Genomic DNA, 14,278 nt, shown 5'->3' with positions numbered 1-14,278 from the left:
CAAGAGTGCCTCTTCTAAAACCTCCCTTAAAATATAAAGCTGTATTATCAAAGGGAGCCTAGCTGATTAGTTCACACACGCAGCACAGGGAGCAACTCCAAAGCTTGTGGCTTTTTGTTATTAAGGTAATCTCTCCTCAAAAGTTCTCAGCCACAGGAGCTGTTTCCCTCCCTCATTTACAAAGGCTTGGAATGAGAGTAGTGTGATGTCAGTGGTATCTCAGCTAATAAGTGTACTTCTATTTTACAGTGTGGAGAACTGGACATTGCCTCTCCTTCTCAAAGGCAGCAAGACTCCTTGTAGCTACAGAAGTGTCTCCTCGTGCTAACAGACTGCAGCTTTGGAATGACTATGTCTTTAAATGTTTCCTTATAATGAAGGGAAAGATGCCCAATATGAGCTGTTGCTCTGTAAACTTATGCTGGTGTTCGTTAACAACTTCTTTTCTGAAGATGATTCTCCGAGCTTTTAATTGAAATAAATATAAATTAATCCATGGGTCACATCACCTCTGTCTGAGAGGGCTCGTCCAGAATACACACTAATGCTCCCTTCACTTTTTCTCCCTAAAATTGATGGCTATAGGAGATGACTGAAGGCATGCAACAATACCCCAGCAGGAGAGCACAGCCTCACTGGGGTCTCTGGATTCAGAAGACTCACGACTGTCCATTTATTCCCAGCATGGCTGATTAGGACCATCATTTGGAATTCAGTGCCAGAGCACAAAGACCGCAAGTATTAATACACTTTTTTCCTAATGACCCCTGCAAATTATTTTAAATAGAGTACATTCTCACCTTTGCTACCCCACAGCAAAAAATCACAAGTACAACATTCTGTATGACTCAGAGATTTCCTTAAAAAAACCCCTAAAATTTTGAAGAATGAGTTTATTTTTAGCTTTGGTGGCACATACTTACAGCCTCGGTGTGAATGGGATGCACAGCGAAGAACAGCGCCGTGACAAAGGCAAGTCGACAGTCCTTGAACACAGCTTTGTCACAAGTATACATCAGCACAAGAGTCACCAGACAGTGTAAAATTACATTCACTGCGTGGAAATAGAAGGGGTTCATGCCAGCCAGCAATATGTTCAATCTATAAGGAAACAAAACAAAACCATTACTAGATTTGAGAGGTCTTGCAACAGCAAGACATCTTTCAAATACTCTAAATTATGCCTTTTGCCCCATTTGCAGCCATCTAATGTTAGTGCTATTAAACTAATTACTGAAAATCACTCTAAACTTCTGGTTTATCTGATTAAAGAGAAACTATTTCCCCAATTTTTATATTATGTGGTTGTGTTTGGCAACCTTTTTGACAGAGATGGGAGAGTCCTGTGCCCTCCCAGCGCAGTTTACTGCAGTGAGACCATGCCTGTGCTTCCTTAGCAGCAAATCACCCTGGCCAACACCACGGCACTTGTCCTATTTCCCTGTTGGCACCTTCTGTGGTTCTGTTGGCCATGTGGCAGCTATACAATATGGGTAGTTATTTTCTGCTCTAGAATAGATGTTTTTGCCCAGGAACAGCCAAGACAAGGACTTGGTAAAGCACTGGAGCATCTGCTTGGCATAACATGAGCGTTTATTCCCATTTAACTTTCAAAATAGTGCCACACACTGAAGGTTAAGCCTGTATTTAAATGCCTTACTGACATAAAGAAGCTTGTCTAATAGTTTGCATCATTTTTGTAAGGACATTGATAGCAAAGATAAGTTAGCTAACATCACCCTAGACTCAGTGAGACAATTAGGGTTTATTATTTGTGTTGATCATTAAAATAAAATAAAATGTAACAAGCTGTTATGACATTTGTTTGACAGCGTGTATTAACACATTCTTCTGGTCACTGTTTTTTACAGCCAGCTTGCTTAACAGCTGCTGACAAGCTTTGCCTTACATTCAGTTGAAGATAATTCTCTTCAGTATTAACAACATCTGTACAGATGGACAGATATATATATATGTATATATACACTCACACAAATACACACACATACACATGGTGTCTATCTAGGGAAGACTCCATATATGAGCAAAGAATCTGGAAAAATGTCCTTTAACTAATGGTGAAGGGCTTTTTTTTTTTTTACACAAACGACAAGATAACCAGTGAAAAGAAGACTCAATCTAAATATTTTACATGCAGTTGTAAATATGCTATAGGGTCAATAATCCTTCCTGTTGTTACTAAGAGACTCCAGGTCTCCCATGACAAGCACGATGCAACAGCAAGGCCACTGAGCTGTTGCTACTATAAAAAAACACCTTAGGTATTTTTTGTGAGACAGAGGAGGTGTGAAGAGGTCTGTGAGAGCCAGACAGCTTTTTTTTTTCTAAATAACTCCCTATATTTCTTATTCATAAGCAAGGAAGTGCTAGCTGTCCTGGGTTGAATTTTCCAGGTCAGTCTAACTTTACCAGACCAACAGTTTTACTTGTGCATTCCTGCTGTGCTCCCACTGGAGTGTTTGTGGAGGTAACAGATGAAACCCAGAGAGTTCGCAGAATGTGAGATTTTGGCATGACTTGACCTTTCACTTTGAAGTATGGGTTGATGCAGTTACATTTTGACAAGACATCAGTCTGCGTGATTCAAGAATACATGAAGAGTCTGAGGTTTTTTCTTTTTTTATCCCATTTCTCCTGCAAGCCACTTCAGGGCACCAACATCCATCACTTTCCCTTATTTCTACCAGCACTGAATGACAAACCACAACAAATGGCAGTAACAGATATCCAGCCAGAGTTTCAGCTGCAAATACGCTGCAGCAGTGGGAACCCCCAGGCCTGAATCTTGTTTTCAGCATGCTGAGGGGAGCAAGGGGCAGCACAGGGCCACCCTGCCCTAAAGGAGCCACAGTTCACTCCAAGACACCTGCAGATGTACACAATGGCAGGGACCCTCTGCAGGACACATTCTTTATACAAATGAATCATTTCTGGCTGCAAATCAGCTGGAGCACAATCCACTGCTCCCCCTCAAATGCCAAAGTTGTGATCTGGCAACCTGATTTCTGGAGAAAGCAGATGAAGGCAGGTGAGGGCAAGTGCTCAGGATATCAGGTAATATGAACTCATACACCAAAATGGGAGAGATTGGCCAAGTTGTGAGAACCAATCACCAAACCTATGATACCTGACAATATTCTTGAAAAATCTACTATTAATTTCCATAGATCACATCTGACCGCTTCCCATCCTGCAAAACAGGTCTGCTGGCAGGAGAGGCAGAACTTTGTAGGCAAGGGATCTTCGTGCCCCCATCAAGTCCCCTATCCCAAAGGCAGGGTGTGCTCTTCAGGCCCCTTCTTAGGGTGAACATCAAGTCAATGAGGCTTGTAAGCTGTGAGTTACCTGATGCAAATTATTAAAAACAGCTCTGTAAAAGCATCAGCCTCGCAGCTTGGCTGTTCCCCCGTGCATTCTTTAAATAAATAAAAAACAGCAGAACAAAACACAAACATAATACCACATTATTCAGGTAACTCTTCCATTAAACAGCAAAATCAGACTGCAAGTATGTTTTAAATACCATCTTTGGTGGTCCATGAACACTAAACGTGAGTGTGTGCAGGTGCTATATTCACACCAGTGCTTTTTGCTGCTAAAGCTCTTTGTCATAAGAAATTAGGCCACATGGCAATGAAGGAAACATTCTTTTGTCCTGAAACAATCCCAGCAGAATGATGTTGAAACATTAGCAGTGGTTAAATTTATTGTATGTCAAACAGGTGAGCAAGTCTGGGTCTTCAAACAGCTCTAATCCAAGTCACAAGACCTTTGCAAAGCTCCCCAGCTCACACACCGATGGGGGACAAAAGGCAGCCTACCATGGAACGCCAAATTTGCTCCACCACAGAGGAACTGTGGAGGAACTCCTGGGCAAGGGAGCAGAAGGGGATGGGTAAATAAAACATTACTTCTCCCCTCTTAATCTTTAATACCCTAACAGAGAGAGTCAGTCTTGTTTACTGGCAGCAGCATGCAGCAATTATACACAGCAGACTGTTCAGCAAACAATGGAAGTAAAACAGAGATAGGAATCTCAAACTTAAGGAAGAAGTGGTCTTTCTCCAACATAATGTTCATAAACAGAAGTTTTGGCAAGCAAAAACTGTACTCCACTGGAGGGAGGTGAGGGTGGTGTTGTCCTCATATTTCCATACTTTTACTGCCCCACAAATGGGGAAAATTGTATCAAGTGGGCTGGAAGACCTTAGCCATTTCTTCATGAAGATCATAGCTTCTGTCTGAGCTAAAGCACAACTTGTCAGATATATCTTATGGCCTTGGTAGAGCACACAGGGAGGAGAGGAGATACTGTGGGCTGGCCAGGCTGCTTGAACAGGCTGCTCCTCAAAACAGAGATGTGTTTGCAAACTGCATCCTAAAGATCTGGGGCTGAACACAGCAAGTGATGTCTCTCCTAGGAATGGAGACCCTTGAAAGAGGAGATACAACCATCTCAGACATGGAGGTCTTTCCTCAGAGGAGCCACCCATGAAATACTTGGAGAAGAGTTTTTATTGCTCTAACATCTCTGCTGGACGAGTCCCTGGAAGCAGAGTTCTGCTAAACCTCGGGCAAAATGGCAAATGGCAGTTCAAATGCAAAGGCCCTCAGAAGACCCAGGGGAAAGAAGGAGAAGAGCATGTACACCAAAGAGAAGTCTCTCAGTACTAGGTGACATTGACAGGTATCTTCTAATAGAGTTGACCAGCATCCCCCCGCCACCACCAAAATAAGAACTGACTACAGAAATCTCAGCACTGATCACATGTCCCATCAGGACAGAGAGGCTGTGCTGAAACACAGATTCAAGCCAAGACTCAACACTCTTTTTGGGCCCCAGTGTTGCAGCATGTGTGGCACAGCATGTCACACCCAAGGCAGAGCACTGCCCAAACTACATGCCCATGCAGGAGGTACACCAAAATTAAGAAATCCCTTGATTTTTTAAGGCTAATGGATGTTTTCCAGGAACAGTGGAATAGTATAGCTTGCCTTGCCACCTGCAGTAGTTTTTCTACCATTCTTCCACCATCCACTCTAGGAAAAGGAATTACACAGCTTCATTCTCAGAAAGAGAGACTTCCACAGGCACCAGCTGCTGAAGGTTCACTGAGTAGAGCCTGTACAACAGCTCTCAAAAAGAAAGGAAATCATTCTGTCTCTTAAAAGTAACCTCTGTCAGCATGCCCAGGTAACCATTTGCCCTCTAGAGAAGCTATCAGACAGGGACACATCCATTCTGGGTAAGCAATTCCCCACAAAGAGGGCCTGGAAATGGAGTGGAACTCAGTGACTTCATCCTCACAGACGCAGAACCAGAGGAGTCTATGCTGCAAGAGCACATGCTCACAGACAAATCCCATACATATCCAGTTACAGTATATAATCACCAGCACCTCACCCCCAGGCTCTAAAATAGTGCTTTTCATTCACTTGTACACATGAAGACTCATTCAACCTTTTTTAAGGCCTCTTATGATTTATTAATATTGTAAACCATAATTGGAGAGTTTCTCTTTTTTCAGACTTTGTTATTATCCCTAGGCAGCTCTTGTTTAGTTTAATCTGTTTTATTATTTTCAAAAGACTAACAATGAAACACAACATGTTATGAAATAGAAATGCATAGGATAATAATGGTAGCTTGTTATAGCAAGTAACACTTAATGGAAAGTCTCAGAGCATCCCACACCTCATAAACCCACCCCCAGTTTTTATAAAGGAAGGCTCATATGCAGATTTATATAAATTAATCTAATATATAAGGATGGATTAAGTTTCCTGTGATTATCTTTTCCTGTTCAAATTGTGTGTTAAATATGGCAAACTTTATGCAAAGTAATACCCGCTTTCAGCGCATGGTGGAATCTCCTGATAAACTCCACAGATGCATGTACTGCGTGCCAGGAAAGTGAGCATTTGCACTCCAAAAGAGGTGCAGCTGCAGCAGTGGCAATAATGGTTAAAGCTGTATGTGGAAACAGCTCAAAGATTAATGAAAAACCTGCAGCAGTAAACAGAAAATAAGCCCCTTTGCAGTGGTGTTCGTGCAATGGCCAGTTTCCACCACAAAGTGCAACAGCACTTCGTGCTGATTTGTGCTGATAATCTTTCCATAGTACAGTACAATGCCTAAGAATTATATGGACAATAAGGCTTAAATGGTTTGGTCCTTGAGTTGCTATAATGGCAAAGGGTGAGAAGACAGAGGCCGTATCAATTCCCAAGCTACAGCAATTCCCTCAGAGAATAGAAGTCATCACTTACAAGAGCACTAGTTAAGTGCAGGCATTCAAAGCAGGTTATTGCTTTCCAGCACGGGTAGGAAAAGAACACAGAAGACACAATTAGACTGGGAAGAAGCAGCACCTTGAAAGTGGCAAATGTGCCACGGCAGAATTTTCTAGTGAAGCCCCAGAAAGTGTGATTTGATGATCATTCCTGTGTTATGAATAACAAGAGCACCACTCACACTTTGCCTCCACAAGCAGCCTTGGAAAACTAGAGAAGGAAAAAACCCAGCTGATGGCAAGCAAACTGACAAACCAGGTGTCATTTCATCTAGATTGTGAACAAAATGCAGTTTGTCTTATAAATTATTCTTAAGTAGCATCTCAGCAAGCGCTGAGGACACAAACATCTCATGAAACTCTTCAGCAGCCATACATCAGAGTGTGGAGAAAGAAAGGGATGAGATGTGATCAAAAACCAAGCTAGGACAGTCACTTATCAAGAAGAGAAAGCAATAGTAACCAAAATTTAGTATAAAGTTATTAGTCCTAAAGACAGTATTTCAAACTGAATGTAACAGTTCTTCACCAAATTTGAAGTAAGTTTGAAATAAGCTGAAGACCGTGAAGGAAATGCCATTCTAACTTATAAAGAAGCAAAGAAAAAAGGAAAAAAAAAAAAAAGGTATAGTGAGTGAAAAGAGAACAGCCTTTTTTTCTTTTCCCTTTCTTTCTTCAAGTCTGTGAGACAATAAAGAGAAAGTCCAGGAAAGCAGTCAGAAACAGTGAGGAAATGCAGAGAAATGCCTTTAGCTAACCAGCAGCAGCCAGAGCACTTTATTTCCATGGACTCTAAAGAGTATTGACAAGGATGCTCCTGTGGGTAAGAAAGCTGGTCGAAAGCTGAGCCTTTTAGGTAAAAGATGGCCAAAGAAAATTAAGGGTGACACTGGTGCAAGAGGAACAGAATGCCCGATGAGAGAAAATCCCCAGGAACTGGTAGGTGTTAAATAGACACCAGACACCACTAAAGCAAGCAACAAAGATAAGCATGACTGCATTCACCTCAGCCAAGTCGTTCAGGAGAATTAGAGAACTCTTTCCCTCATAAAAGGCTTTTCATTCAAGAGACAGGCAAATTTTATTCAGGACTGAGAAAATGTGAAGGCAGAATCCTACATGCTTTATACACACCTCTCCTACTGGGCAAATCCTCATCTCTGGGCTTGGCTTCAAGCAGCACGACAGCATGAGCCCCCAGCCAGGTCTGCACTCCCCATCCCTAGGCAGGGAGCTTCCCCTAACCCTTCATGGGAGTCCTATCCTCCTTCCAGGGAGTGCAAGCAACCCTAGAGAAACACAGCCCAAACTTAATGACCATAAACATCAGACACCTGCTACAAAAGTTCCATTTGTGAGGGAGACTTCTTGTGCACTTGGAACTGGGGAAAAAAACCCAAGCTTCGAGGCACCAAGCTTTGGAAAAAACCTACATGGCAGCAAGGCACTCTGCTCTGAGTCAGAAGAAAAGCTTATGGGCTTAAAGATGTGTCTGTATATTTTAGCTCTAACACAACCAGTCTTACAAGAGCATCTGCTTTTCTTCACAAAGTCCACCTCATCCAGTGTGGCTACACCAGCACTGCATCAATTTCATGGCAGGTATCACAGTAGCAGTGTGGAGAGTGACTGCCACAGCGCGGGTAGAAATAGTAGACTAAGCTGTACAAGAGAAATACTGACACAATCTTTAAACATTGTGATGTACAGAGTGAAGAAAATACTTGTGCACTGTGTATTTAACCTGACACATTATAGCTCCACTATATTACCCTGCAATGTCAAGCTGTAATATAGCATTAAATCAGTAACAAAGAAAACGTAAGGTCTTTTTTCCTTCCCCAGGTTGTTTTGGTTTTCTTCAGCTCCCTGTCCTTGAAACTTATGCCACTGATACAGCTGAAAAAACAGAAGGATCAGCTGTAAACAACTAGACAGATCAGAATGCTGACAGTGAGTTATAGAATCTAACCCAAGCTCACATCCACTTAAGGCTTTGATCCAAAGCCACCGGTAGCCTCACATGAGGCTCTCGGTGCCAATCCAGAATACTGAGCCACTGCTGAAGGGCCCCGTTTACTTCCCAGGCAGGTACATACCCAAGCCATCACTGGCTAGCAGCCTTGGTGGGCAGACCTGGAAGGTTATCCATTGTGCATGTGCACCTGAGCACAGCCCAGATTTTTTAATTTTTTTCCCACTTTTTTTTTTCCAGCTAGAGTACTAGTAGGATGGCTCTCTGCACAAATTATGTGTCTACGTCTTTTCTGGCGGGAGAGCTGCCTTCCCTTTTGCAGCTTATTCCCCCTTCAGCTCCTCTCCTCCTAGGCCACCAGCAGCAGCTGGAGTGGACACTCTCACACCCTTCCCACGGAGACAAGCACATTCCCACGGAACAGTCACTCCCACCTCCTTCGAGGAAGATCAGGTGTCTGCTGTGCTTCCCTGCCATGCCATCCTCCCAAGTCTTTGTCATGGCCACATGGCCTTTTCCTTTTGTCCCTTGTGAGCTGTTACTCGAGGCACCTCCCTCACCAGCATCTGCCTCGGCAGCACCAAGGAGGCTGAGCACACAGGGCCTTCACTTCTCAGCCACCTGCAAACCAAGTGGCTCATATCTGGTTAAAAGTCTTTAAATCTTGGCATGCAGGGGATTTGAAAGGCTCCGTTCTCACCATTTTCTACCACTGCACACCTTCACTGTGCTGCTGACTACACCAAATCTTCATCACCTGTTTGTTTCTGGGTTGGAGAATCTATCTAAATGGGGATTTGGCAGACAGAAAGAGAAAGAGGGAGGGAAACAGCACTGAGGATTGCACCTTCTGCTTCAGCAGCTGAGAAACATTTCTGCAAAACCACTGGAAACAAGGAGTAACTTAAGTGCTACTGAGGGAATAAATGATTCAGTGAACTTCTGTTAGTGGAGGCAAGGTGTAAGACAGAAAGCAGTTTAAATATAAAATCCTGAGTGAATTACAGAATTGGCAGTTCTTTTTTTTTTTTTACCTTTCATCTTAACATTTTGTAAGGAAGATACCAAAAAAATAGTATCTTCTGAGTCCAAAAAGTTGCCTTCTTTAGAAAGAAGTATATTGAATCACTTCTTAGAGAAGAAATTACCTGCAGGTAAACACCTCTGACAGCAGCTGGAGAAGGGAGCATGAAGTTCTTCTGAAGGACTAAGCAAAACCACTACCTACCATCTCAATTCCTGTGCTGGACCTGTCACCTAACAGTTACCCATGTGTAATAGGAATGCTTCTGAACCAACTCAATCTACATTCCTTTATTTTATAGAAGTCAAGAGAAAAGATAAGTAAAGTCCAAAGACACAAAGCAAACATTATTTAATTCAACAGTCCATATGAAGGCTTTTTTCCCCTTCCAATGTTAACCCACACAAAAGAGTGCAGCAATTCTGTGAATATTTTAAGTTTTGCTTAATGGTTCCAGTAACATGGGCCACTCTTCTTTTCCTCTGATCATTCATACTGTCAGATCCAGTGTGAATAATGTCAAATACTTGAGCTCTTTTCACTGTTTGGCTCCAGAGCATTAGTCTAGTGGAATGAGGACTGTCACTTATGATTTCCAATTCATCAGGGACACTGAACTACTGTTACACAATTTCAGCAATGTCTGCTTCAGATTTTTCTGAGAGACGGGTGATAAATTTTTTTAATTGCGGTCATTTCAGGAATATGTAGCTTATATGTAGGATATGTTCAGCCTAATGAGAAGTCCACAGGGCATCTTGAGTCCTGCCTCTTACTCTCATACTCACAGGCACAAAAGGCAGAAAAGAGACAAAGTTTCTGTAGATTGATGAATCTGTAGATATAAATTTCAGCCCACCCTTCACATCTGTTCTGTACATGCAGTTTGGAGATCTCCCAGATTCTTTAATCTTAGTACAGCAAGACACAAAACAAGCCTTTACAGATGAAAGTTTCATGCAAGAGAAGCAGAGCCACTAGGCTGATATAAAGATTCATGCTGCTATTAAAATGCCTTAGATTTGACCAAATTAGCACAACAAGATAAATTAAACAAAACGAGCACATCTAAAAAACAAAGATACCAGAATACTTTGGTCCTCTCTTCCCTCCTTCCTGCACACATCACACAATTTTCTCGAGTATTCTGAGTGGGTGGAGTAAATTCTAACAAAAGTATTAGCAACATTCATTTCCATTCTGTTAGATATCAGTTGCTGCTGAGCTTTTTACAAGAATCAGGGTAAATTCTTTTTTTCCTTCTGCAGGAAGGCAGAGAGCAACCAGCAACCTCCTGCTGGGCAAGGCAGGGGTGGATGGCTCAGGCAGGCAAAACACGGCTCAGCCGCAGGTTCAGTGCCGCTTGGCAAAAGCTGCCCGAGGCTTCTTTGGAAGCACTGGGTTTGGAGGATTCACTCCACCCAGTTCTTAACATCTTCCTCTGACACCCTACTGGTAGAAATGAAATGGGAAGAATGTGGAAACTGGAAAGCTGGAAGGATAATTGGGATGCAGTGGAAATAATCTCCCTCTGCAGCCAGGGAAGATAAACGATTCCTTCCCTATTCCAAATGCAATGCCAAGTGGCGAACAAATGACTCTGCCTTTGACCCAATGTCTTGGCTGTACGGTTATTATAAGCATAGAGGATGAAATCTTGTTCACAAAATTAGTCTCACTTCCCTTCCAAAAAGGACTAGGCAGAGACAGCACTTCATCCTTTTTTGACACACACGCCCCTTTAAATAGCAAAGGCAAAACCAGTTCAAATACATACAAATGGGATCTAGAACATTTAGTTTCCATTTTGTTATTAAAGTTTAAGTTTCTTTTGCTCATTAGCATCACAATCTCAATCCTGCAACCTGATCTAGGAGGCCAAGTCCAGCACTCCAGCCCTGATAAATAATTGTATGCAACGGGATCAGTGGTGATACACACAGGTTCACTCCCCTCTCCAATTACCCCCAGCTGTGTTGCTGAAGGAATGGATTAATTACACGGATCCCCCCAACTACAAGAGTTTGGCTGGACACACAATGGAGAAGGCACTCTGTGTGCACCAGCTCTGCCTGTGACTACCTACTCCCCCTTCGTTCTTTACAGAAATGTGCTGAGACCCCCTTCAAGGAGAAGGTACAAAACGTGTTCTAAAGGATCCAGTTTACAAGGATCTATTCAGTTTTCCTTTATCAGAAGCATGCCAGCCTTACCCAGACAGCCGTGCTTCCCCAGACAGCCCATACAGACAGCTTTTGGCTCCAAATCCACCTTTACAACCAAAGAGCAGCAAGTGCTCTGTGGGAGTGCCAAAGGGTTGTTCCATTTCCCAAAACTGCTCTGGCTTCACAGAAACACTCAGTTTCCACATATTCGTGAAATTCTATTCATATATCCAGTGTGCTAATGAGTTACTCAATCAGCAGAGTGAGCCAGGAACCGGTAACACGTTCCCCTGGCAGACTTGCCAGCGTCCATACCCTTTATTCCCAATTCCTGCCGGTTTGTAATGAGCATCTACCGATCCCAGAGCATCAGCTCTTCAGCACCGCTCATCATTTCTAAATGCTAAAACGTGCTAAATATCACCATCGTTAATGTTGCATCAGAATAAATTAAAAAGACAACAAGCTAATGGAAAGAATGACAAACTGTATGGATTGTAACTGAGCTGATTTGCCACAAATTCTTCTCCTCGGGGAGAGAGGCCGGCGAGAGTTTTCTTTCTAGGATTAGCGAAGGCAGCTGTCACTTTGTTGCTGCTCAACTTTTATTTCTGTAAAACCGAAACTGCTCCTCAACAACTCTGCCCGGTACACAGGGAAAGAACATCTGAAGCAGGGAGGCTGCAACTCCGTGACTCACACGGGAGGCTGGCAGCTGCCAGGAGAGATGCACGGAACGGCGCGGTACCCGCGGGGATGACCCCTCCACTTAGCGCTAAGAACAAAGGTGGGGATGACTATGGGTCTGCTTCAAAACGCAACGCGGGAAGTTTCTGGCACGATCGCTTAACCGCGGAGAAAAAGTACTCGAGATAAAGCACAGGAGGAACTCACGGGGAAATCATGTGAGCACCTTCCCCAGTCGAAAGCGCTTTCCCAAACGCTCCGCTTTCCCTTTTATCCCGCCGGCAGCCCGGGGAAGAGGCGCCACCTGCTCCCAAACAGCCGGGAAAGCGGGGGACTTGCCGGGAGAGCGGCGGTCTCCCCCGGAGCGGCGCCTCATCCCTCCTCTTCTCTAGCAAACTTGCCCCGGGCTGGGCCGCGGGACCCCGCCGGCGGCTGAGCCCCCATTCGCCCCCGGGCGCCCCCCGTCCCGCACAGCTCCGGGCAGAAATGCTGAATCACGAAGCCGAGGGTGCGGGACCGGGGCCGCGGGGCTCCCCCTGACCCCCACCCGGGGCCGGCCGCCCCCCGCGCCCGGGCACGGAGCACGGAGCCGGGAGAGGGTCCGTGCGGAGGAGGAGCCGCCCGCCCGCCCCACCGCGGTGCCGGACACTCACTTGAAGGTGAGGACGCAGAGGGGCCGGTAGGACTTGTGGCTGGTGTTCTCGGCCATGCGCTTGCCCCAGAAGTCGTTGGCGAAGGCGGCGGACACCGGGGCGGCCGCCCGCACGTCGGGGTTGTTCACGATGGCCCAGACGTCGTCGTGCACGAACTCGCCCCGCAGGGAGTTGCCGTAGCAGAGGGCGCACAGCCCCGCCAGCACCGCCGCCGCCGCCGCCCCGCCGCGCCGCCCGTCCGCCGACGGGCAGGGGGCCGGCGCGGCTCGGTCCCGGCTGCGGGAGCCCCGCGCCGAGCCCGTCACCATGGCGCGGGGCGCCGCGCTGGCTGCCCCGGCTCCGCCGCCGCCGCGGCGCGGGGAGGCAGCGGCGCCCGCATGGTGCGGGGCGGGCAGCGGGACCGCCGCCGGCCACTCGCGCTCTGCCGAGGCGCAGCCCGCCCGGCTGCAAATAAACAGCGGCCGCCTCCCCGCGCCATCCCTCCTCCTCCTCTTCCTCCTCCTCCTCCCCCCCCCGCGCCCCTTCCCGCACGCATGCTCCTTGCCGCGCTGTCACACCGCCGCCACCTCCTCAGCCCGTCGGCGGGGTGGGCTCTGCCCGCGGTGGCCCCGCCGCACACCGGGGAGGGGGACGCGCCCCGGCACGGCAGCAGCCAGGCGAGGCCGTGCCGCCCGCGGGCGGGGAGCGCTGCGGGGCGGGGAGCGCAGTCCCGCTGCAGCGGGCGGGTCGCCTCTGTCGCTGCTCTCCCGGGAGACGGGCGCAGGGCTGTCCTGCCGCCTGGTGCCAGCGCCTCCTCCGACCCCCGCGGGCAGCCCCCTCCGCGGCTCCCCTGTGACCGTGCTCACCTGAGCAGCGGCAGCATCCCGGCTGGCTCCACGGCACCCACGCCGCTCCACAGCATCCACAGCGTGCATGCTGATCCGGTATCGATGCTGCTGCACCGCATCCACGCTGCTCCACGGCATCAGTGCTGGCCCACGTCCTCCACGCTGCAGCGTCGGCTGTGCCAAACAGCCCCCCACTGTGTCCTGCTGGAGGAAAAGGCGTTTTGGTGCTACAGAACTTGTTTCCTTTACTCTGGTACATTGCCTGTCCCTCTTCCAAAATCATTTGAGAGCTGCAATGTGTCCATACCCTCCCACAGATGACTTTTCTTGTGCTAGTGACAAGCCTCAATAACTTCAGGAAAGGCTATGGTCAGATCATCTATTCACCCATGTATGAGAACTATGTAATCATAGTTTTTTTCAAAAACCAGAAAAACAAGGACTCCATTAATGGGGTTTTACCCTTTAAAGAAAACCTGTTTATAACCAAACAAAGCAATAACACCACTTGGCAAAGAGGCTTTGATTCAATAGGTGAATGAACATAGTGGACTTACTTGGAATTTGTTCTTGAGAAAAGATACGCTGAGCAGGGCTCACCAGCAGCCTGTGCAGCTCCAAGCTGCTCCCTGT

At 46.3% G+C, this 14,278-nt stretch overlaps 1 protein-coding gene across 3 annotated transcripts in view; it reads right to left on the bottom strand.

The window, feature by feature from the left end:
- The window catches only part of TMTC1 (transmembrane O-mannosyltransferase targeting cadherins 1), a 139,166-nt gene extending 125,387 nt beyond the window's left edge, over positions 1-13,779 (bottom strand). For 2 of the 3 annotated variants that reach the window (XM_032105560.1, XM_032105561.1), the window contains exons 1-2: positions 13,664-13,779; positions 924-1,101 (exon numbers count right to left, since the gene is read on the bottom strand). In XM_032105560.1, the coding sequence (XP_031961451.1) occupies positions 924-1,101; positions 13,664-13,764 (279 nt within the window). In that variant the 5' untranslated portion in view covers positions 13,765-13,779. Of the gene's footprint in view, positions 1-923; positions 1,102-12,818; positions 13,127-13,663 lie in introns of those variants that run through there. The other variant, XM_032105559.1, reaches the window with a different exon arrangement.
- Between the last annotated feature and the right edge of the window lie 499 nt (positions 13,780-14,278).

The sequence above is a fragment of the Corvus moneduloides genome, chromosome 4, assembly GCF_009650955.1.
Source record: "Corvus moneduloides isolate bCorMon1 chromosome 4, bCorMon1.pri, whole genome shotgun sequence".
Taxonomy (NCBI): Eukaryota; Metazoa; Chordata; class Aves; order Passeriformes; family Corvidae; genus Corvus; species Corvus moneduloides.
The sequence above is the reverse complement of the archived record's forward strand: the minus strand, read 5'-3'. Positions and strand labels throughout refer to the sequence as shown.